The 26,617-nt window shown below is 43.7% G+C and overlaps 1 protein-coding gene across 2 annotated transcripts in view; it reads left to right on the forward strand.

Annotated features, from left to right (window-relative positions):
• The window catches only part of LOC146775840 (SLAM family member 8-like), a 197,766-nt gene that overhangs the window by 140,792 nt on the left and 30,357 nt on the right, over positions 1–26,617 (forward strand). The window contains exon 4 of one of the 2 annotated variants that reach the window (XM_085637835.1): positions 6,867–6,980. The exons of the other annotated variant lie outside the window; for it this stretch is intronic. Coding sequence (XP_085493961.1) covers positions 6,867–6,980 — 114 coding nt within the window. The remainder of the gene's footprint in view (positions 1–6,866; positions 6,981–26,617) is intronic. 2 annotated transcript variants of the gene reach the window in all.

The following is a 26,617-nucleotide window of genomic DNA, read 5'->3' on the forward strand; positions in this document are numbered from 1 at the left end:
GAATGGCAAGAAGTTTACACTAACAGTAAATACTGTCAGCTATGCCCTGTTGGGCGTTCCCTGGTATGGATTTCTAGTACGCCTGACTGTTGACTGTCCTACGGCAGGCCCTTCACCGCTCCACTGACCTTCCTCTGTTCCATCCTAAGGTCCGGTGACAGTGGCATTGTGGCACCTTCATTTATTCCACCGACTTTCATACCCTTACATTCTTCTCCAAAAAGGCCCTGGTGCCTTCAAGTGTCTCACCAAGAGGTCTCTGATGCAACTTCTGCTGGGACATTCTTGCAGAGGGATGGACTCGTCTTTCTTACACCAATGGCAAGCAAGGTGAACAGATGCAAGAATGGATCCAGCTACTTGCTCTTGAGAATCTCATCTCTACACATTACAAGACGTTTCTGTTGTGGCATTTGAACTTATGTTGCCGACCCGTAAAGTCGTAGATGGGAGATAATACCAACCTTTGTCCTAATTATTTGCAAGTAAAAATCCAAAAAGACCAGGTGTAATAGTTACATTTATTAACTCTATATCAACAAGCATTTGCACAACAATCCAAGCAAGTATAAAAGTACTCTTGTTACATGAACATTTGAGCTATATAATACATGTAATTGTCATAACTAGAGAGACTTCTTTGGGGAAATAGTGCAAAGCTGTCATTCTGAATTGCAACTATAAAGAGAAAGGCACTTGCAACTTACAAGCAAAAAAGAGCAGCTATTAAATCTTTAGCAACCATTCTATAATGTTGTGAAATTACACAGGGTTTACAACTTGTCAGTGATAGTCATAGGTTTGGTGTGAGCAATTGTTGGTAATGTCTTGGAAAGATGGAGTTGTCTAGGAGATAAGTTGCAAACCTTGGAAAGAAACGTGGTTTTGAATCCCAGCTCAACAGCATACTGACACTGACCTGATAACATGGAAGTTATTTGTAGTTTCTGGTGCAGGAGCTGAACTTCAGGCGGAGGGAACCACTGCCTTCCGATGGCCGGGACTCAGCTGGCTCCGCTGACCCCAACCCTTGATCCGGCTGCCTGTCAAACACAAGGCTGCTAGGTCACAGTGGTGGTAGAACGACCCAATTTCGAGCGTGACTATTCCCTCTGACTTTTCCTTTCCAGGACCATGATGACGCAGACATTTTTCTTTTTCTTTTCAGCCACATGCTTTTGCTTCGGTGGTGTGCAATTTAGAGGCAACCACACTAATTAATCTTCTTGGTACCCTAGTCATTCACTACCTGCTTATATTTTTTGAGCCCCCAGGCATACTCTTTCGAATTCACAAACAAACATATATGTGCGCGCACACACAAACATATCATGCACTCCTCGTTTAAAACAACACTCTTCAGTAAACACACTTACAGGTGTCGGCTTGCTGGCTTTGGAAGCTGAAAGGTTTTGGGTTAGTGACCAGCTCTAATCTTTGAGGCATAATGTTGTGCAATGGATCTTGGTAACAACTAAGCTCCTTTCAACGACTATTGAGATCATCTCTTTTCCACCTCTGCACTGCATTATACAAGGTATATTCTACAAACTGTGTTGTTTATTAGGCTATCTCTATAGTTACTGCTCTGGAATACTTGACCATGTCTACATCTTCTACCATACACTGTAGAAAATCACACACATAAATAAGATCTACTTCTCTGGAAGTAAACTCAGTGTATTTGCTCCATGATAACCTCCATTGTTCGAACTTCTAAAACATATTCCTGGATACACTTTTAACCAAACCTTCGCCCTAAATGACTACAGAGTTTAATGCTGCAGATTCTTCTATCACACCAAATTCTAATTGGGGGTTTTAAAGGAATAATGGAGTTCCTTTGCCTTAAATGTGGCAACAGCTTTAAAAATGTTTTTCTATTCCAGAAAAGATATCATAATCTCTGAGTTCTCTTAGTTCTGTATCATGTTTTGCACCACACACAGCTTTGCCCTGAAAGCCACTGATCTCCCATTCAATTTAACATTAAATATTAAAATTCCTCTTGATTTGTTTCAAAGTCAGCTTGTCTTATTCTACCTGGGTCTTCAGTTGGATGGAACACCAATCCTAATTTCTAATTTATTGTTATAATCTACAAATGTGATCAGTTTTCCTTAGACATTGAAGCTTCTTCTAAATTATTTTGTCACCATCACACTGTTACTAATACCTAAACCTATTTACAGCCCTCATTAGATTTATCTTCTCTCCTTCGTGATACATATTTTCACATGCTTGTGCATTGCATGCCCTGATCAGGAATAGCTGCTTCATCTAAAAATAAGTGAATGCATACAAGGGCTTGCCATGTCATTATTACAACCTTAACATAATCTAACTATTCACTTGGGTTATTAACAATACACATGCTGGTATCATCAAGTATTGCTGATTTGCTTCATTCTCGATTGGAAGACGCCCACTGGTTTCTCCTTTTACGCATAGCTCAATTGTTGCATGGTGGTTATGCTGCTAATTCAGAGAGTAATAATTGCAGTAGCCATTCTTCTTGTTTTAGTAGTACCCACAGCAGGTAACAGTTTTAGTGGTACCCACAGAGCAATTTTAGTTGTACCAACAACATGCTAGGTAATACTGTAAGAAGCTTACTCTAGCTATATATCCATAGTTAGGAGCAGATGTGAGGATGAAGTATGTCACATATTATGGGTGAGAGTCCAGCATCATTAAAGAGATCCATCTTTAAGGAATGCATCACATTGTACTCAGACTTCACTATGCCAGAATGCAAAAAAACAATAATATGGGAAATCATTTGCCCAGAGACGACTGTGTTCTATTTACGGGTGCATGTATTGTAACCAATAATGTGGTTGGCTTTGGTTAAGAATTTTTCCACGCCTCTCTTCATTAGTGATCTTTTCATACTAGATCACATATTTGCAGCAGATGTTTCTAGCACTTTCCTATAAAAAAAATACTGAATTAAAGTTTTAGTCCATGCTACTCATCTGTAGCCAGGCAGCAGGAAACATGCATTTCTAAAAGTTGATATTTAAGGTTCAGTGACAAAAAAAAATTATTTGACTCATACACTTCATAACTGCACTTTGTACTACCGACCAAGAACTTGGCACACAGGCCTAATTTACAAAAGAATAGGAAAACTGTTGATAAATGTCTTCTGTAGGATTAACTCTAATGTTTGGTGCTATGTTCTGACTTTTATAGATTCATACAGAATATCTGGAATCATTCTTGAAAACTACAAGAAGCATATTTTTCAGTAGTTCTCAAATTTTGAAAATGTATAAATGAGGAAAACTCTGTTTACGAAACTATATCTCAGATGTGCATGTGCACATTTATTGCATGAGCCGGGCCTGGTGGCTTCGTGGACTAACCCATCCACTGTAGGGGCCTGTGTTTGACCTCATGGTCACAGGTTCAAAACCAGGTAGGTCGAATCAGCCTTTTGTCCATCTGAGGTCAATGAAATGTGTACCATTGAGTTGGGTAACAATAAGACATCTGTTATTCAGCGCCAATATACCCTTCTGGGTGATCGTGCACTGTGCACATACTTATGTTGTTTATTTATTTTTCTCCATAGGAATTATTCCCCTTTAGATACACACCTCCAATTGAGCCTAAAGGTTCCCACTCTGCAAGCACATCTACTCATGGGCATGACAGGAGTAAACCTGCAGTTGTTTCCAGGATGGAACACTGTGTGCAAGTTATGTGTGAACATAGTCAAATATAGAAGTTTGTAGTAGTACACCTACTTTTTCAAGAGGGACCTCCCAGGAATGGACACAAACCACAAATGCAATTCTTTTTTGAAATATCAATATTCTATGATAGTGGCATGTCATATGTTGAAACCTTGCCAAAGGAAGCTGCAAGAAAGTCTAAAAATAAATGTATGTTACAGAGACAATCCTGGAATGAAGGGGGGTCCAGATGGATTCCTGAACCAGCAGCTCCTATTAAGGCAGACAGGGGATACCTCTGGCCTCATTGAAATATGCTACATTTGTCCTGGTGTAATTTGCCTACACTAGGACACAATTCAGCAGCACCCTTGCATTGTCTGCTTTCTCTGTTGGAAGCAGCAACCAATTATAGATTCCAGCTGGGCCCAAAACAAATGCTGAGTTTGAAAGGCTATCAGACCTTCTTTTTTGGAGTATAATCCTGGCTTAGAGCTATATGAAGCCTAATACCTAGACACCAATGTAATGGAAAGCAAACAAATGCACACAGCTTACCATATCACAAGTACTATGAGAAACTACGAATTCTAGGCAGGTTGTTGACTTTGTTCAGTCTGTTAAAAATGCATGCTCTGTGAGAATGTCAGATGCATGGATCTATATTATTATTTCCACAATAACAATTTATGTTGCGCTTACTCACTTTTTATTTAATTTATCAATAGTACTAATAATTTTCAAAATATTCGATGTCAATAAATTCTACAAGTGTGTAAATGTACAGGATGTTGCATCAGACAGTGGGGGTTTTAAGGTATTGGGGTCACTCGTAGGGCCTAATTTCCAAAGGTAAACATACACTTTCATGTAAGTTTATGATTGTTTGCTATTCACAAAATTATTTACGAGTAGTATCTTTATGAATGCAGAGTTTCCGCACATAAAAAGATAGGTCTTTTTATGTGCGGAAACTCTGCACTCGTAAGGATACTACTAGTAAATCCCTATGTGAATAGCATGCAATTGTAAGCGTACCCGAAAGTGTGAGTTTACCTTCGTAAATCAGGCCCATAGTCTTTTCTGGTTGAGTTTATGAAGCAGATTTGCTAACATTTTGTGTCATGTACACGCCACTTTTTTAGCACAGCCACATTGCAAAATGTTATTTGTGATATAAGCCACGCAAATCAGATTTGTGTGGGATTTTTCCCAAAAAGTAACACAAGGCAGTGCATAGCGCAGTCAGGTTCGCCCTTATAGGAACTTATTTTTCTGACTCCAGTGCAAAGAGATGCTTCCTGGTTCCAGGTCTTGAAGATTCTGGTCTGTCCGAGGTAGAGGCGACCCTTTCCATTAGCCACGGTGCTCCTGACAATGAAATGCCAGGACAGACAGTGCCTGCAGAAGTAGTCCCCAAGAAGAAAAACCCAGAGGAGAAAAAACCTCTGGCTGAAGTGGAGACTCCAGGAGTGAAAATAAGACAATAGATACTGAGGGCACAGAACCAGGAAGAGGACAGATAACCAGCAAGGAGAGATAAAACCAGTAAACAGAGAAAAGTCTAACAGGAATGAAGATCCAATGAAAATCCAAGGTAGGAACGAGATGAGCCAACATGAACGAAGATACACCAACAGGAGCGAGGATTCACCAGCAGTAGCGAGTAGTGTTGCAACACTAGAAATTGAAGATTCAGCCCCTTATATACCCATAGACAGGAAGTGATGTGACAGGAAGGGAGCAATCATCATCTTGGATTGGGAAAAGGGGTGAAAAAGACAGTAAAAGTTGCTATCTAAGATGGTGGAAGAAAACCATTCCCTAGGCATTCTGGGAACAAGACGTCGGAATCATGGGAAGAAAACATGCATAAAAACAGGACAATGACTTTAAAGATTGTTTTCAAAAAGAAAGGTATTCCTTCCTGCACAAAAACAATCCTGCCCATAGCACAGGTACCCTTGAACTATTGTCCCTGAGTAGTTTCTAGGCGGCCTCAATCCTGTGCCAGCACAGAGAGAGTGCTGAAGGGTGTCATTTCTTAGTAGATATGGCACTTTTCAGTCTCTCCAGTTCACTCAACTCAGTGCAGAAATTGCCTTGCTGCACTGCATGGATTCACAATAAATCTGCCTCAGCATTGCCGCTAGACAGCCTCAAGTGCATCATCACTTGGAGAGAGCTGAAGAGCATCATATCTTAGTAGAAATGGCCCTTTTCAGCTCTCTCCAGTTCAGGCAACGCAGCACAGCAGCTTGCTTTGCTACGCTGCGTTGTATGAATTCTAAATACATTTTCCACATACGTGCAAAGAGTGCATGGCCAGGAGAAATGCAAAGTCAGGAATTAAAATGTAACACAATTCTTGGTGTTTACTCATATAAAACATTATTACTACCCAGTGAAGCCCTTTTTAGCAGCCTTGCAATAAGAACAGATTGAGAAAAAAGAACAAGGTTTCAAACCCATGCCTTGCAGTTTTCATGCAGGTCTTTGATGCCGGATCATAGCTCACCGTGCTATAGTAGAAGGATTGCAATCTATGAACTGCACGTAGTAAAAGGATCTCTCTGTCAAAAGCAGTAACCCACTTACTTTCGATACAAAATAAAAATCTGTAATCTGCATGTCACAATGTGTTTTGCACGAGACACAATAACCCTCTCTACTACTTTTTGAGTCAAAACTTGACTAGACAAACACAGCTTTCTCCAGCAAGTGTGTTAACCACTAGAGTTATCTTACTATTATTATTATTTCCTGAGATTTACTCGGTGCACAAAGCTCTTAGCAGCAGGTGATTTAATCCTGTAAGATATTTTAAAATGTAGCCTTTACAACCAATGAAGATAGAACAGATTTACTTTGACGTTTCTCCTTGCTGTCAGTTTCTTTGTGGCAGAGTTAAAAAAAAATGTATACATGTATGCTAGATGTCTTTTCATGAATCCCCCTCTTGTGACTCTGCCCACTATTTGTTGCCACATTTTTATCCCAAATGTATGGGTTCCTTGAGTAAAGTTTTTCTAATTCCAGCACTGTGAGAGCTAAATTACACGTTGGTCTACAGACTACTTGCTAATGGAACATACACTATTTTGTCAGGACAAGTTGGTTGTCAAATCACACCTCATTATTCACCCCCATGAATGTTCTCATCATCTCTAAATTTCCTTTCAGGTGCTGAAGGTTCTATCCATGAAAACAAGTATTTTCTGTGTATCGTCCTTCCCCTTCTTTTTGTACTAGTATCTGCTATCATGTTCTGGATTGCTCGCTTTCTGAAGTGCACAGGTAGGAGCAATATATTGAATGGGTACAACTGACAGCTACTCATTATGTTGTTTTCAGTGTCTGATATTTTTTATTTTATCCTAGAAAATTTCCAAAGATTGGCTTTTTCCATTTAGGTAGCCATGTCTAATTTGATTACTCAAATGCCTTCCACCACATAGCTGTGCTACAGGCTGGATGCCTAATACGGCTATTGCCTTCAGACACCCAAGTCTCTCAGGACATTGCTAAAATATTTAAGGGTTAACCAATGCACTTTCGCCTATTAGATGAGGGATCATTTCAGGAGACACTATTGATTTGATGGCTGATTGACTGTCCCAATAAAATCAAGGCTTTGTGCCTCCCTCTCCACCACTATCTCTTCTCAAAGTGTTCTGAAACTACTATTTACTTGTGTGGAGTGTTTCATTTAAGTACAGCCAGATCCAAAAAGTTACTGAATTTCTTACCCCACAGTATTGCCACATCATGGTGCACCAAATGCTAATCCAAATCTTTTCCTAACATTTGGCGAGTTGGTATTGAGGCTGTCATGTTCGCCCTCATTATCCAAGCGCTTGCAACAAATGTGGCCACTACAAAAGAGCATATCTCAGATTAAATAGCCTCTATGCACTTGATATGGATAGATTTGTGTATGTTGCTCATAACACACAATGTTTAATTGGATTAGCATGCAAACTCCCTATGGCAACCCCCTATGATTGATACGTCCCAAGAAACACATACATTTCCAGAAGCATCAGAAGCAGTGTATCGTGTTTGGGCAGCATATTCTAGGATCTTTCTATTCATCCTAGGGTTGTTGAAACCTCAAACAAACCATTACAGGAAGGAGCAAGAACACCCTGTGGACTTCGAATCGACTGCATTAGCCTCAATCTATACACTCTCTGTGGAAAAACCATCTTGCAGTGATAGTAGGCCATCCAATCACTAGTAGAAATATTAAACAATACAAAAGAACATTACTCCAACCCATACACAAATCCAGATCACATATAAGAAATGAGGTGGTTTTCTCCGAGCCCTCTACTGAAAAGAGGATACCTCCAAATACATCCTCAAAGTCCATGCATGTTTAGCACAGAAGTCAGATCTGTATGAATGCAAGCATCTTTACGTCACCTGTGTTCATACTAGATTTGAAAAAGAGAAAAACATGTGAGTGCTTTGACATTTGAACTGAAAAAGTGCATGTACTGATAGATGTGGATTGAAGTTAATGAGTGTAATTAAAATAATGTGCTCTAGTTTTAGATCTAATACATCTCATATCCCAAACTACACATGTGTGGACCAAGATAGTTTGTTAGACAGCAAGACACAACCACCCCTTATGTGTTCCCTGGTTGTCATCAGACACAATAGCATTTACGCATACACTTTTGCCCCGGTACATGGGAAACAGCGTTTACAACGCTGCCATTACATCGCATTCCTTTTACAACGCGATCATTACAACGACCATGTTGTTAGAACGGGATGCCTTTACATCGCAAGTCATTAGATCGACTTGCTGTAGGGGGTGCTCTAACCTAAGGAATAGTATAATTTGCTATTCCAACACCTCTCCTACTGTTGCGCAGGCTGGAGTTGGAATAGTAAGTTATACTATTCCTAAATCCGGCGCGCCCCCCTACAGCAAGTTGATATAATGACTTGCGATGTAAAAATATCACATTCTAACAACACGGTCGTTGTAACAACTGCGTTGTAATAAAATGCGATGTAATAGCATGCAATGTAACATGCTATATTCTGGTACATGAATGTGTAACAGAGAACCTGATTGCAAACCGGTTCAGCAGCACATAAGTAATGAGCCAAAGACACCTTGAGCCGGGGATCTCTCTGTCTTTCCCTGCAGGAACCCAGGAGTAGCCTTTTGGATGACCAGTCAGCTGCAGGAGGAGGCCCCAGACATCTAAGCAGTAGAGGGGAAAGCCATAGGGACCAGTAGGTCAGGATTTTAAGCAAGAGCCACAGGTTCCCTATGCTATGGAGTACATGACCAAGCACATAGTGCCAGTCTCTATTGCTGCCAATGATGACTGCTGCAGGTAACCGGGGACCCTAATGTAACAGGAGGAACCTTGCATTACCTGTCATCAAATGATACCATACCAAATTGGGTGAGACTTGTGGGTGGGTGAACCCATGTGGACTCAATAGACAGGCTGCTACTTGCCCAGCAGAATTTTCTATTCAGAGATCGGACTGTGCTTTCGACAGCAGCTAAGGAGTCCTAGTCCACGGAAATAAGTGCTGGTGCTGCCCACTAGTACAACTTAACTAATGAACAATTCGCACAATATACCTCATTCACTAAGAAGATTACTTAAGAATATTTTTTTAAAAAAGCTAGAAACTAACAATGTTTTGGTCACAAGCATAACAATACAATGTGATGCTAGTAGATGTAGGGGGATAAAGTACAAGAAAATATTGAATACCAAAGAGTAACACTTCAGGCATCATAATTATCTCTAACAAGATTAGAATTTAGTGGGTTACTTAATAACCACAAAAGAAACAAACGTGCAAACACTAAATAAAGAGCAAATTAGAAAAGCCAAGAGATTCTAATGTTGTTGGTAATTATATGGATTCAATGGGAAAACAGGTTGAAGAGGTAGTCATTTCAGGGCAGCTTTACTACCAAGTCACATGATGCAGCAAGACAACTTGCTGCACTGCGCTGCGTGAAAGAGCAGGAGTGTGTCATATCTACTAAGATGTGATGCATTCCTGCTTTCTCCCTGCGCTTGCACACTAAGTGCTGCCTAGCGCAAATGCAGGAACCCTTGCGCCATAGTGCTAAGATGCGTGCGTTACAGACAGGATTATTTTTGTGCAGGAAGGAACACCTTCCTGGACAAAAACAATGCTCTGAGGCCTTTTTAGGTCTCGCCTGACCCAGCGCATGCGCTGGTCTGGCGAGACTTATTGAGAGGGTTCCAAAAAGTGCTACCATGCCAGCCTAGAGCTACAGTGCATGTGCGTGGGCACGCGCTGCGCTTTACCTCGATTACTTTTACTTTCGCTTTGATGTTTGATCGTGATCGCGATCACTTTCTCTTCCGCGGCCGCACGGCTGCTTGGCATAGCCAATAGGTCTCGCTTTTGGGACCTTATAAGTATTTAGTAATGCAACTGTTGCATGGCTAAACACTTATAAGGTCCCAAAGGTAAGACCTATTGGCTATGCCAATGCTTGTTCTCTTTCTGTGTGTGCTGCAGAATACAGCACATGTAGAAAGAGGGAAAATCGAGAAGAAATTTACATCTCACCTAGGTAGGTTTAGCATTTTTACACATTCCCAGGTTTGCTAGTGTTAATAAATCTGGGTATGTTAAAAAAAACATAGGTGGATGCATGGGGACACCCACACTCCTCCGATGGAACGCAGTTCCAGGGCAAGAGTAATGCAAGGCAGTGACTTGAACTGCCTTGCGCTACTGCAGATTCACTAAACCACGCAAGTTGGCTTTGCAAGGCTTAGAAAACCTCAATGAAGCCCTTGCATAGCCTTAATGTGCCTTGTTTGATGCAGTAGCAATGCAAGGGATTCATACATTTGGCCCTATATCCACAACAGGCAGGCCACAAAATTCTTTCACCTTATACACAGGAAGTTCACAGATGCCCATACTCTGGGCAATTATTATCGAGAAATCACTAAAGAGTCACTCAAAGAAAAAAAGTCAAAGACCCAATAAATAATACAATCCAACGAAAAAAAAGAAAATTGTGCAATTGCTGGATTATAGAGGAATGCATGTGTTCCAAGATGTCTAATTTAGCTTTAGCCTCCTCACATAACATCAATTAATAAAAAAAAGTGTTACTTGTGAAAAAGATTACAAATGTGGCTAAGAAATTAGGCACACCAAAGTACATAAACCCAACTCGAACTGAGATAGTTGACAAGAGTATACAAGGGCTGAATCCACCTTCAAAAAATAAGTTGGTGTAGGGTAGGCTTAATGTGTTTCCCATATGCGGTGACAAGTAGCTTCATTTCAATTCTTGTGCTCAATGTTGCACTATGAATGTGTACCAAGAGACATTAATTGCCACAGACAACACACCTCAATACAGAAAATCTACGCTCCACATTTCAATTATTCTGCTTAATGTTTCAATGTGAATGTGTACCCAGAAACATTATTTGCCACAGACAGCACTCCTCATTACAGAAAAACGACACTGATAAAGATAGAAAAACAAAATACTGTTACCCAAACCTATAATAGTGATCTATTATCATAATCACATAAGAATTCTAACTGGCTCAATAGGATGAATATTTCCAAGTCTAAGGTGCCACCTATGTTACAAGATATATATGGGAGCTTACTAGTCTGCATTGTATCTGTCCAGAGGGTGATAATGAGGCAATATTGCTCACTTCCATTGTACTATTTAAAACTATTGAATTAATACACTATGACATCAAACTAATGGAAGATATGCTTTTGTAAGTATGGACAATCTGTTAATCATTGCTCTCTTAATGAAAGATGTAAAAACGATCTGCTAAAGGATGGAGTTTTCCCACAGAAGGGATACGAAAATTAAAAATCAATAATCCCCAAAATAGTCAGTTCTTTATTGCGCGGCAGAAGCCCTTTCACAGAATTGGTATTAAGCAATGAGTTCATTCATTGGCAGTTTATCCAACACATTCTGAGGTGAGCTGTTTCTAAAAAATGTAAGGTAGTAGTTGAAAATCATGGGGAGACAGGTAGGGTGAACAAATTGGATGCAAAGTTCAACATTTGGAACCAGGTTTGCTGAAATTTCACAGAAACAGATCTAAGAATCTCCTTAGCTACAAACGAAGTGAATTCCATCACAATGATTGGGGTTGGCAATTTAGATAATAGGGAGGAGACGGGGTTGGAAGAGGTGTGGTGTTCAAGAAGTGTATTTAATCCACAACGAAAAAAGGCCATGGTAGGTGATGACTACCTTACCATTGTACAATAAAAAACAGGTGACTGCCTGCTGGAATGTGGCAGGCATTTGTCAGGGGCTGGGCAATGTGAGGCCCTTTAGTCCGCTATCAGGTATTAGTAAGGGTAAACATATAACGTGATAGATGACACTATACTTTGTCATGCTTACTCCCCCCCCCCCCCCCTCCCCTCCCCAACCAGTGGCAAAGAAGACAGGTGGACACAAGATTTCCTTTGCATCCGGGCTGCTCTCTTAGACACAATCTCCCCAAATACCAATACTTATCATAGGAAATGTAAACTGTTAGTTCGAGGAATATGAGCTGCAGATCACACACTGAGGATAAGATCGCCATCTGGTGTTGGGCTCGGATGATTGCAGGTTGTTGTTGTCTTCGGAAGAAGCCTTTGGTCACGAGGTTGGTGACTCCTCCCCTGGACAACAGTGCACATGGGCATCCACTCCATCGTCAGATTGTTTTTTTCCGCCATTGGGTTCGGATGAACTTTTTTCCGCTCCAGCAGAAAACTTCTAGCAATCAATTTAACTCCTTAATCTTCATTCCATCGACGTCGAAATCAACTCGGACCGGTTCCGGAAGCGGCTGATGGACAGGACACCCTTCAAAAAATGCCCCCAGTGTGGAGCGAAGTTCCCCCACAGTGACCACCACGAGGTTTGTAACCTCTGCCTGTCGCCGGAACACAACGAGTCCACCTGTCCAGCTTGTGCCGCTTTCCGTTCGAAGAAGACCCTCCGGGACCGAAGAGCTCGACGCCATATTATGGCCAAACCAGCTCCAGAACCGGAGGACATCTTTGCTCAAGATGTTCCCGAACATCACACCGAAGATCTCGAGATCGTGTCCGAGGCCGACGATTCCGATGACCTCATCACTCCAGGGCAGCGTGTGAGTACCACCCCCCTGCCCCTGCCCCATCCAAAAAAGCATTGGTCAAGACTCCGCCAGCTGGGCCCAGTCGCGACCGGAAATCCTCTTCAGAAGCCCCGCCCTCGGGCCCGGCTCCGAAGACATCTAAGCCTGTAGGTGGCTCGGGCTCGAGCAAACCTCATCTGATTGTGCCTTTAACACCCTCGGCACCGAAAAAACCACTATCGGCACCGAAACAGGCTCCAAGACCGAAATCTCCTTCGGCACCGAAACGTTCCTCGGCACCGAAGTCTCCACCGGCGCCGAAACGTTCTTCGACATCGATGCCTAAAAGTCCCTCGGCACCGAAACATACATCGGCACCGAAACATACATCGGCACCGAAAACTCCATCGGCTCCGAAAAATCCATCGGACCCGAAACATCCTTCGGCACCGAAAACATCATCGGCACCGAAAACTACGTCCACACCGAAAAAAGCTCATAAAGACCCGAAGCGGACGTCGCCGCCACCACCTTCGGAGCCAGATGAACTTTTTCGACCAGATCCTACTCAAAAGCGGATCTACATCAATCCTAACACTGGACATGTGACTGCCATCCCATATAAAAAGCGGAAGCTGGACACTACACCTCCCCCAGCTCCCATACGAAAAAAGGACTGTGCCACTTCACCACTTCGTCCTTCCTCTCCTGTATTACCTTCTAACCCATCCCCCCCTCCTCCTCCTGCTTCTCCTTTACCTTTACCTTTACCATCTCCCTATCATTCACCTCCTCCACAGGATGATAATGATGACTTAGGGGGAGGGGCGGACCCTGATTTATTTAATTATCCTGTTGATCCAACCGACCTGTTTACTTTTCCAGACACACCACCGGTAGATGACTGGTCTTATCCAATGCCTGACATGCCTGACCCCACTACCTACCCCTCCAAGCCCTCCCCTCCTGATGACCACCTAGGGTTTGGCCAACTAATAAATAGGGCAGCAACATTCCATGGTGTCCCTATGCACACGGACCCCCTTGAGGAGGATTTTCTCCTCGATACCTTTGAGCAGTCACAAAAAACTGTTCATATACTTCCCATGATTAAAGGGGTTATAAAGCATGCCACTGACGTCTTTAAAGACCCTGTTCGAGCGAGGGTTCTCAACCCCCGCATCGAAAAAAAGTACCGACCAGCCCCGCAGGACCCTGCATACATTAAAGCCCAGCTCCCTTTAGACTCCTTGGTCGTATCAAATGCCAGGAAGCGCGTTAACTCACAGACAACTGGAGAAACGCCCCCCCCAGACAAGGAGTCTAAGCTTTTAGAGGCCTCAGGCAAACGAGTCGCCGCACAGGCGGCGAACCACTGGCGTATTGCCAATACCCAGGCCCTGTTAGCCCGGTATGACAGGGCACATTATGACCAACTTGAGGACCTTATGCAACATCTGCCTGAACCCTTTAAGTCCCAGGCCACTGACCTCATTCAAGAAGGCAAATTAATATCTAATGCCTCCATTAAATGCGCCTTAGATGCGGCAGACACTGCTTCTAGGGCGGTCAATACTAGCGTCTTACTCAGACGACATGCCTGGCTCCGTATTTCCGGTTTTAAACCGGAGGTTCAAACCGCAATTCTGGCTCAACCTTTCAACCAAGAGCAGTTATTTGGCCCTGCAGTGGATACTGCATTAGAAAAAATGAAGAAGGATAATGAAACTGCCAAGTCCATGGGAGCACTGCAGTCTCCTCAAAACCGGGGTTCCTTTCGTCACTCCTTTTATAGAGGAGGCTCCAAAAACACATCAACTGAGACCACGTCCACCTTTAAAAATTCTGGACAAACATCCCCTAACAGAGGTTATTTCCGGGGAGGTTATAGGGGAAACAATAACAAAGGTCGAGGGCGGGGCAACAACAACAACACCCGCACCTCCCCAGCCACCAAACAGTGACTTGCCACCACTCCCCCCAGACCATTCCACTCCGGTCGGGGGGCGACTCCAACAATTCCTACCTGTCTGGACTTCCATCACCACAGACAGATGGGTAAGACAGATTATCCAGTCTGGCTACTGCCTCGAACTCATACAATCCCCCCTAAACATACCACCCAAACAGCGTCCAATGTCCTCACATCATCTCTCTCTCCTCAAACAAGAAGTTCAATCCCTGTTACAAAAACATGCGATAGAACCAGTCCCCCTTCAACATCAGGGAAAAGGGGTATATTCTCTATACTTCCTCATTCCCAAAAAGGACAAAACACTAAGGCCCATACTGGATCTCAGACTACTAAACCAGTATATACATTCGGATCATTTTCATATGACCACTCTCCAACAAGTCCTCCCACTTTTACAACAGGGAGACTTCCTTGCCACATTAGACCTCAAGGACGCATACTTTCACATCCCTATGCATCCCGCTCACAGAAAATATCTACGATTTGTGGTAGATGGGCAACACTATCAATTTACAGTTCTCCCATTCGGAGTAACAACGGCACCCAGAGTGTTCACCAAGTGCCTAGCAGTCGTGGCAGCGCACCTCAGAAGACAACAGATCCATGTCTTCCCCTATCTGGACGATTGGCTCATAAAAGCCAATACAGGCGTGCTTTTGCCTGTAGCGGTCAAACAGCTTTACCTGTGTCCTGGTCTCCTAGCAGCAGTTTCTTGGAGTGCCCACGCCAGCATGCTACGGTGTTCCTCTGCCGCTGCCGCGGTTTGAATCCTCGCGGCCGCAGTGCGCAGACTACACATCCCAGCAACCTTAGCGGGAGACACCCGCCCACGTCAGCAACATCGCGCTCGAAGGCGCATAAATTAGCCGGGAGCCCCGGCAGAGCGGGCGTGCTTTTGCCTGTAGCGGTCAAACAGCTTTACCTGTGTCCTGGTCTCCTAGCAGCAGTTTCTTGGAGTGCCCACGCCAGCATGCTACGGTGTTCCTCTGCCGCTGCCGCGGTTTGAATCCTCGCGGCCGCAGTGCGCAGACTACACATCCCAGCAACCTTAGCGGGAGACACCCGCCCACGTCAGCAACATCGTGCTCGAAGGCGCATAAATTAGCCGGGAGCCCCGGCAGAGCGGGCGTGCTTTTGCCTGTAGCGGTCAAACAGCTTTACCTGTGTCCTGGTCTCCTAGCAGCAGTTTCTTGGAGTGCCCACGCCAGCATGCTACGGTGTTCCTCTGCCGCTGCCGCGGTTTGAATCCTCGCGGCCGCAGTGCGCAGACTACACATCCCAGCAACCTTAGCGGGAGACACCCGCCCACGTCAGCAACATCGCGCTCGAAGGCGCATAAATTAGCCGGGAGCCCCCGCGACGCGGGATCGCGCGCGGTTCGGCGCCGGGAGAAGCCCGGGACAAGGGCGGAACCGTTTGTGGCCGTTAGGGGCCGGAAGAGGCTGGGCTGGACCATCCCTTTGAGTCCCACTCCCTTGAGCACTGACAGTCCGAAAGGTTTGTCTAACTGTTCGTAAATTCTGGCCATTGGTGTAGTACCTATATTTTGTGCTATAACAAACTGTGATAGGGGAGTGGCTAATATCATATTGTAATTCATTTGTTGTGTATATGTATATGGCTATTTAGCTGGTTCACCATCCTGTATAATACGCTTTAGGTTTGTACCCTCTAATAGAACTTGCACAATGAGAAAGCGTAATACCCATAAAACCTTACTTGCTCACAACCAAAATGCTATTACACCACAGCTTCCTAGCCTAACAGCGATAGACCGTATGTTACAAAAGACGATTGGCGTGGTGGCAAACGCCATTGAAAGTACGGAACGTCGCTTATCATTGCCCATGGGTTGTGTCCCTCCCCTCCCCCATCCTGATCTGTCACTACTTACTACCAATTCTCAGGATTCTACCCTATTACCTTCCTTTGTATTGCTTCCAATGACTCGTCAGGTTCCTGACACCGTAGTTGTGTCTTCTATGGATAATAATGTGTCTCCTAACCCTCCCCCTTTGCCATTCCACTCAAGGCTATCCCAGTCGCCGATCATATCAGCATCCCCTCTAGGTGGTTCCCAATTAATTACCAATTGTTCGAGGTCACTTAATTTGTCTGGGACCTCAGAGGATGCCCAAAACATGAGCTTGCCTCATGTAATTACCCGAGGTCAGTCTGCTAGGCTTAGATCTGAGCTATCTCATGGGGTAAATCCCTTTGACCAAAGATCTAGTGGGGGTAGGGGAATTGCAAAAAATAAAAAGTACCAAAAATCCAAGAAGCGCAAGATAACTCTTGAAAACTCTGATGTTAGTCATTTATCTGACAACCCTATTATAATATCCGAAACTGGTGGTGTTATTCCTGGAGACTCACCCTCACATAGGCCTGAAGCACTAGCAGGAAGACTCCCGGTACAACCCAACAACGAAACTACTAATACAAGTCCCATATTACTCCAGAGTGACGCTCCAAACCGGAAACATCCCTTAAGCCGTGCTCAAGAGGTTCCTCTAATTGACTGTATTGAAAAAACTATGAAGTCTCTTTTACTTCCGGTCAATGAGAGGCTTAAAGCTTTATCTACTAGGCTGGATAGGCTTGAGCAAGATATCCTTGACAACTTCTTTTCCTTAAAATCTCTTATTAAATTGCACGCAAAAAATAGTTCTATCTCACAGGAGCAGAAGTCACAAGATCCATTGCTAATGCATACTGTTGCTATCTTAGAAAATAATAATGTTACCCCTGGTAATGTGGGTAGTGACAACTCTTCTGCATTAAGCTCGAAAAAAGGAAATAAAACGAGCAAAAGTTTAGCAACAAAAACTAAAAAGGTGTTAAGAGCCGACCAAGCTTCCCAACCTAAGGCCACCCTCAATATCCCTAACAATGGAGCTATTGCGGGAAGTGAGAGGGTCGGTCCTGCTACATCTTCACAAAATTCTAGTGATAAATCCACTCCTAAGAATGCAATTGCAGTGAGGGCAAAATTGTCAAATGGTGTAGACAGGGGTGACAATGAACAGTCTAGTCCCCCCAATATTGACCTACCTTCAGCCAGCATGCCTTATGTGGTAGTATTGGTAGGAGTCCCTCAGCTGCCATCTGGTAAGATTGAAGCATACTCGGAATTGAAAAATAAAACTATTTATCACTTGAACAAAACCTGTCCTCTCCCTCGACAGCTAGATGGGAGGGTCCTGTTTGTTAGAAGGGTTGGCTGGATAGGCAACAGACGCAAGGAGGTCCCTGGTGACTGTATTATAGTCAATTTTCGTGATGCACAGGCCGTGAAGTTTATTTGTAACCACCAGAATGAGTCCTCTAGCAGCACAATCAGAGTAGTTGGTTTAGATTTCTTTTATCCCTGTCAAGCTTCTCAAATACAATGGCCAGCACAGGGCAATAGATTTTGGGTTAGGCATATGAATGAGCACCACCCTTGTGCTACTTCTACCTATGGCTATAAGGGGGAATTTTTTGACCACAACTTAGGGTTTTGACGTATCCATCAGTCCCCCTCGTATTTACAAATCAACCCTATTGATCCCTTCTCTTTGGTGTCCCCTTTAGTGGATATAAGTAGCACTCTGGATCTGGAAACCTCTTTCCATTGTACTCCCACTCTCAATCAAACCAATGTAGTGGTTAATTCCCCTAGAGATCAATCTGATCCAACATTGAATTGTATTAGTCCTACCCTGGAACCACTTAAAATTATTAGTTGGAACTTGGCTGGCATAAATAGGAAGTTGGGCCTGCCAGAATGGAACTCTCTGGTAGAAGATCATAAGATCTGTATTTTTCAGGAGACCTGGAGTCTGAAGCCCCTCCACAAAGTCGGGTATGTTACCTTCTTCCTGCCCGCAATACCCTCAAGTACAGGGAAGGGCCGCCCATCCGGGGGTCTCCTTATATGGGTAAGCGTTACGCTTGGATGTAATATCACGCAAAAAAATACTAATTGCCCGGATATAATGAGAATTTTACTGAGAGGTCCCAATAGGGGGAGAGCCCTGGAAATAATCAATGTTTATGCCAGGGGTCCTAAAAATGGTTCCATTTCTCCTACAGTAACTCTACTCGAAAATGAGCTCAGAGCCGGCAGTGATGGGGCTCAGGTGTTGGTTGCGGGAGATTTTAATTGCTCATTTGAGCCCCTTGCGACCGAAGATATTTTGGACCTGGTGGAAGATGATTTAAAAAGAGGCATACCACCATTAACCATTAAACCAATTAAAAAGTGGTCCCAAAGGGTGATACAACTAAATGCGTTGACTATGGAGTTCGGATTGAGAGCTGTAAATGGCCGCACTGTCTCAGACTCAATGGGTGCAGACACCTACAATAGGGTGAATTGCTCCTCACGGATCGATTATATCCTACTTGATTTTTCACTTTGGAACTCGGTTCAGGATATGACGGTCCTATCTACTATTGAGAGTGATCATAACCCGCTGTCTCTAACCCTTAATGATCTATGGCCCAGTAATACAAATGGATTGAGTCATAAGCCTGCCCCTAAAGTTTTACTATCCAATTGTGGGCGGCGTCTAAAGTGGAACAAAATAGCTTTAGACGAAATCAAACTCAATCTTATAGACCAGACCTTGTTGACCTCTCAAACAGAGCTTGATGCTATTTCTCAAAGCCCCCTTGCAATAGGTAGGGTAACCCTAATCTTTGAAGAAGCAATCAAAACTATAGGGGAGGTTTTCTTTAAACAAGTGCCCCGGGGTAAAGCCATAACAAATTCACAGCCGAAGGGCACCCACGATTGGTTTACTCCTGCATGTAGGCAGGCAAAAACAGCATTAATTAAAGCAATTAAGGGTAAAACACAATCCCTAATACAGTCCAATAGGACGAATTACAAACGGGTGATAGCTAGTGCCAAAAAGGATTGGGAGGTTGAGTACTGGTATACCCTGAAAAAGGCTAGCTCTGCTTAGGATCCTAGACTTTTTTGGGATACTATCAGAGCTAGGAATAGACCTGATAGTAACCATATCACATGCAGTATTACCGGTCAAGCATGGTTTACCCATTTCTCCCAACTGTATACTTGCCCACAGGGGTCTAGCATTGGAGCACCATTTGACTACTCTGATTTAGAGGGTGATATGACCGAGCCCGATTATACAACTAAAGAAGTAGAGTCTGCTATTAAAACTATCTTGCCCCAAAAAGCGGCAGGGCGTGACGGTATTCCTGGCGACTTGCTCCGCTACGATATTCCAACGTGGGGGAAGCTTATACATTCCCTGCTTGTTGCCATCCATAAAGGTGCGGCAGTCCCGGAATCATGGAAGGGCGCGGAGGTAGTCCCTATTTTTAAAAAGGGCTTAAGGGACGAGCCTTCTAACTACCGCCCTATAAGCTTATTGGATACAACCCAGAAGGTAGTCGGGAAGGTCTTATTGGGGAGGATCCAACAATGGATTGAAGATAATGATATCCTCTCCAATTACCAAGCGGGGTTCAGAACAGGCACGGGAACAATTGAGCAAGTATTTAGATTAATGCTGATCTATTGGAAGGTCGTGGTTATAGGCAAAGGCAGTCTTTATCTCGCTTTCATTGACTTTGACCTTGAGCCTAGGGAGACCTTATGGGACGTCCTTTATAAAATGGGCCTCCCACGCTATATTCTTTCAATGTTGATGAGGCTCCATGATGGTAATTTTGCCCAAATTAGATGGGGTACACAGGGCGAGAAAACAAACAAAATCCCGGTGGATAGAGGGGTCCGTCAGGGATGTGTTCTTGCTCCCACCCTTTTTTCTTTATATGTCAACGGTGTGGTTGAGCATCTGTTAAAAGACCCTTCAGACGAACCATCCCTGGCGGGCGAGCGTGTCCCAACTCTCCTCTTTGCGGATGACACGCTGTTGTTATCCAAATCCCCAATGGGCCTTCAGAAGCTCCTTAACAACTTTCAGACCTTTTGCTTGGAGCGGGGATTGGTCATTAATACTGACAAAACCAAATATTTGGTGATGAATCCCCCAAAAAAACTCGCCCGACCCCCTGTCCTGAATTCAGTACCCTTAGGTAGGGAGAGGGTATTTGATTACTTAGGAATACGCATCTCGCAAACAATGCAATGGACCTCCCACTTATCCAAAATGCTTCTAAATCATAAGAGGGTCACAGGGGCCCTACTAAAGGAACAGCGTCTTTGCACAATAAGACCGATAGCCCCGATTATAGACATCTATAAAGCAAGAGGAGTTAGTTCAGCTCTATATGGAGCAGAACTATGGGGTACCCAAAATATAGAAGAACTTTCCAAATCGGAAAACAAATTTTTTAGGTCATTGATGTTGCTCCCTCAGGGTACGCCAACTTTACCGTTGATGTTTGATCTAGGCTGTCGTTCTATAGCTGATCTTGCAAAACTCCGGCCATTGCTCTTATGGGCCCGGTTGTGGCGAGTCCCAGAACTCGCCAAATACGCTAAAGGACTGTCCGAAATAATGGCATCATCAGGATGGCACAAAATAAAGTGGTTAAGAGATGTAAAAGCTTTACTTATCGCTCTTGGACTAAGTGAAGCATGGGACAATAGATCATCTCCACCAAAGGCAACTCTAAAGTCTCTATACTGGAATTGAGTTATGTCCCGAACATATGTTGATCAGTCTTTGGGAAAACTAACGGAGGACTTCCTGAAGTTCAAGGACTTACCCATTCGGGAACTGTATCTGGACATTATTGAAAAACCGTTCGATAGAGCTCTCTATTTTAAGTTTAGAGTTGGGACTCTCCCACTAAGAGCATTTACAGCACGGTGGAAAATCCCGGCACAGACAACTGCCTTTTGCCCTTTTTGTACAACTTGCACCGAGACCCTAGCGCATTTCTTGTTCCAATGCCCGGAATATGTAAAACCCAGGAAAAAGTGGCTCAAAGCACTGTGTCGGCTTTTAGGCACTAGGTCACACATTGAGGCCCTGCGTATCCTAACGTCAGATTCACGCCCACTTTATGTCTGTGGTTTATCTAAATTTTTATCATGGGCCTGGTATTTACGTAGCAAAAGGCTTAAAATTAATGTTTAATTTCTTTTTTATTGTTAAATTGCTAATTCCTTTTAAACTTGCACAGAATGTATTTATTTCTTTGTTGAAAATTGATGAAATCTAGTGATTCTTGTTAATGTTTTTAATAATGGAAAATCTATTTATATTCAGCTTTTATGATATGTTTTTATCGAAATAAAGCCTTTTGACTTTGACTTTGAATACATACCAAAAATGCGTTCTCCACACTCATCGCACGATTCAAACTCTCCACGATTTGGGATTCACTATCAACTACCCCAAATCTCACCTACAACCTTCCCACTTACATCAGTATCTAGGAGCAACCATAGATACATCCAAAGCCATTGCTTATCCCAGCACTGCCAGGATAGCCAGTATACAAAATCTCATCTCTCAATTTCAAACTCATCCATCTCTTCCAGCAAGAGTGTTCATGCAGCTCCTAGGCATGATGGCGTAATGCATCTCCATAGTCCCACACGCACGACTTCAAATGCGTCCCTTACAGGAATGCTTAGCACAACAGTGGAACCAAGCTCATGGACAACTTACCGATCTGGTGTTGGTGGACAGTCGCTCACTTCGCTCACTGAAATGGTGGAACACCATCAACCTGTCCAAAGGGCGACCGTTCTTAGAGCCTCTTCCACAAGTTGTGCTAACTACCGACGCATCTCTCACGGGGTGGGGAGCCCACCTCCTTCACCATACCACTCAGGGCAGATGGACCAGTCAACAAAAACTGCTCCACATCAACCACCTGGAACTCTTAGCAGTGTTCCTAGCACTAAAATCCTTTCAAGTTCACCTAAAGAACAAAACTGTCCTCATACGCACAGACAACATGACGACAATGTATTATATACAGAAACAGGGAGGGACACACTCTCTCCAACTGTCCCAACTGGCACAGCAAATCTGGAGATGGGCAATTCCCCAAAACATCTACCTGTTAGCAGAACATCTCCCAGGGATCCACAATCAAGTGGCCGACCTCCTAAGTCGCCACACACAGCAGATCCACGAATGGGAACTACACCCCAAGGTTCTACTCCCCTTCTTCCAAAAGTGGGGACAACCAGACATAGACCTGTTCGCCATTCCCGAAAACACAAAATGCCCAACCTTCGCCGCCAGGTTTCCACACCCACAGTCGAAGGGCAATGCCCTATGGATGAACTGGTCAGGCAGATTTGCGTACGCCTCTCCGCCTCTCCCACTAGTTCCATTTGTGGTACGCAAACTGAAACAACAGTCACTAACACTAATACTAGTGGCTCCCACTTGGGCACGTCAACCGTGGTTCACCACACTTCTGGAACTATCCTTAGTTCCACATCAAAGGCTACGCCTCTCCCCGGATCTATTAACCCAGAACCATGGAGAAATCAGACACCCAGATCCTCAAACACTGAACCTAGCGATCTGGCTCCTGAGGTCTTAGAGTTCGGTTACCTCAATCTCCCTCCAGACTGTATGAATATCATAAAGGAAGCCAGACGCCCTACTACTAGAGCGTGTTATGCCGCTAAATGGAAACGATTTGCCATCTACTGCGCTAATAATGACATACATCCATTGGATGCTTCCATCCAAAACATCATTTGCTATCTACTACACTTGCAAAGATGCAATCTAGCGTATTCCTCTATACGTTTACACCTAGCAGCCTTGGCAGCCTACTTGCAAAATAGGCAACACCTGTCCCTTTTTAAGGTACCAGCCATCAAAGCGTTTATGGAAGGTCTCAAAAGAATTCTTCCCCCAAGATTGCCACCTGCACCAGTGTGGAATCTCAATGTGGTTCTAACAAGACTCATGGGTCCCCCATTTGAACCTATGCACAAATGTGAATTGCAATTCCTAACATGGAAGGTAGCTTTCCTTATCGCAATCACTTCCCTACGCAGAGTAAGTGAAATACAAGCCCTTACACTAGAGGAACCTTTCTTACAACTACACCGTAACAAAGTGGTTCTTAGGACAAACCCTAAATTTCTTCCAAAAGTGATTTCCCCTTTCCACCTTAACCAATCAGTAGAGCTACCGGTCTTTTTCCCAAACCCAGACTCCGTAGCTGAAAGGGCCCTACATACCTTAGATGTCAAAAGAGCCTTGCTTTATTACATCGACAGGACAAAACCCTTTCGAAAGACAAAACAACTCTTTGTTGCTTTCGCACCACCACATAAAGGCAACCCGATCTCCAAATCAGGTATAGCCCGGTGGATAGTTAAATGCATCCAAATATGCTACCTCAAGGCTAAACGTACACTTACAGTTCCCCCTAGGGCGCACTCCACGCGTAAAATAGGGGCTTCTATGGCCTTCTTAGGTAACATTCCCTTAGAAGACATTTGCAAGGCAGCCACGTGGTCTACCACGCATACCTTCACTAAATACTATTGTGTTGACGTGCAGGCCAAACAACAGGCCTCTGTGGGCCAGGCTGTCCTAAAAACTTTATTTCAAGCTGCTGCAACGGATACAGGCGACCACCGCTAAGGGGAAGCACTGCTGTATAATCTATCCTCAGTGTGTGATCTGCAGCTCATATGCCTCGAACGGAATATGCTACTTACCAGTATGCATCTGTTCTTGGCATGTAGAGCTGCAGAGTCACACACACCCGCCCGCCTCCCCGGGACCTGTATCTGTTCCAGCATCCGTCTTACTTAGACATTACACATGGACATCCTTTCTTTCATTTCTATACACTCCATCTTTTCCCATCATGGCGAAAAACAATCTGACGATGGAGTGGATGCCCATGCGCACTGTTGTCCAGGGGAGGAGTCACCAACCTCGTGACCAAAGGCTTCTTCCGAAGACAACAACAACCTGCAATCATCCGAGCCCAACACCAGATGGCGATCTTATCCTCAGTGTGTGACTCTGCAGCTCTACATGCCAAGAACAGAAGCATACTGGTAAGTAGCATATTCCTTTTTTTCTCTTTATTCCTTGCGATTCCTTTTTCGATCTATGTGATTCCTTTTGGTTTTCCCAAGAGTGTATTTGCCAAAAGATTATAAATTCAATAGGAAGGTTCCTGCATGACAATTAATTCACAATGTGCTTGGGTAAATAGATGGCCAGTTTTCCTGGACTTCGCAGCTCATGCAAGACACACCTCGGCCAATAGATTTAATGTTGTAGACTAAATCTTATTGCACGGCTCTTATTGTCACTCTATCACAAATGTTACTATCCTTGAGGCAGAAAGGCTTGATCATAACCCTACAGACAATACAGAGCCACTTGAGCCAGTGAAGAGAAGCTAAATGAACAGCTACAGGATCTTGGGGTGGGATGCCGAGAAAAAGTCTGGCGAATATATATTCAAGGATGGATGCAATGCTACTTCGAAAGACTGCTCGCTGGTAAACTAACCACAAGTAAGCTGGGTGTTAAGTGGTCAGTTAATACACCTAAGGTCTTGAATCACTGGATTAAAAGTTCAGAGAAAGTGAAACACTTTGCAGTGGAAGGAGCCCTTTAGTGATTTAAATAATATGAATGAGTGTGCACTGAGTGCTTAAGGATCGACTGACTCCAGCTATAAAGGGCACTATTCCCAATCTCCTATTTAATATAACCTTGGTTTATTGCTGATTGCAAATTGAAAGAGTATTATGACTAAAGTGTGGAGGCCCCAGCAAAAGACAAAGGTGACCCTACAAAGAAAGCAAGAGACTAATTTATCAGAAACACATTAAACACCACTGTTAGGGCTGCTAGAAAGAATTAGTTGGAAACATGCAGCCAAATTGCGTATATTGCAAAATTCGATGTCAATATGCACAATGATACATTTGCACCTAAGAACAAAATTGCATCACTATTATCAAATTCACCTCGTCATGATCTCTCCATCATCCCCGACTCAGAAATACGTGGTCAGGCAGGCTCTGCTATCCAGGCCTGAGGTTACTGATTGACAGGTCACAGGTCGGGTGGTACGTAGCCAGGAAACAAATGCAATTAAAAAGGAAAATCAGATCAGTCCCACAGATAGGCACAGTAGCACCACAATGATCCAGGGAGATTGGCCCCAATAAAGCACACATGGCCGTAGGGGTGTGCACATTCCCAAAACACCATAAAGTCAGATGCCATATGAAGTTCGGAACACACAGACAATCAGAATACAGCACACAGCACACATGGTACACGCAGCTATCATGCACCCCTCATGCCGAATATCTGGACAAGTTACCCAATGGCCCTCATTGTGTCAACGCAAGGTCGAGGGCCACCTGAATTTGTTATCAGGTGTCATTATTTATGTCTCCCTATTCAACGCACATATTCTTTCCCAAAAAAGGATCCCCAAATTGTTTTATGATGCACTAAGAAATGTTTAAAATACCGCTCAGATCTGCTTCTGTAACTGCTCCCGGACTAAGTTTTTAATTAAACCATATGTTCCTGTTCGAGCAACATAATGTGGGAAGTGACAAAAAGAAAGGACTGTATGAAATTCTGGTCTCTGCTGGCCTCCTTAAAAAATGCACCCAATAGCGAATTTGACCTTCATCTAAGTAGTGCGACTTGGGAAGAGCATGTAACAAGCCTATAGACTTCCGAAGGAAAGGAAGAAGTAACAGCCTGCAAAAATTTCAAGGGATGGCACACAGAATGGTCAACACAATACGAATTAAACGTAACTAAATTGGATGAAAAAGTACTAGGCCTAATTTGCATCTCAAATGCCCCTCAAAAATTTCGAAAAATACTTTAGGTTGAGAAGGTTAGTAAAAG

The sequence above is a fragment of the Triturus cristatus genome, chromosome 12 (genome assembly GCF_964204655.1).
Source record: "Triturus cristatus chromosome 12, aTriCri1.1, whole genome shotgun sequence".
NCBI classification, from domain to species: Eukaryota; Metazoa; Chordata; class Amphibia; order Caudata; family Salamandridae; genus Triturus; species Triturus cristatus.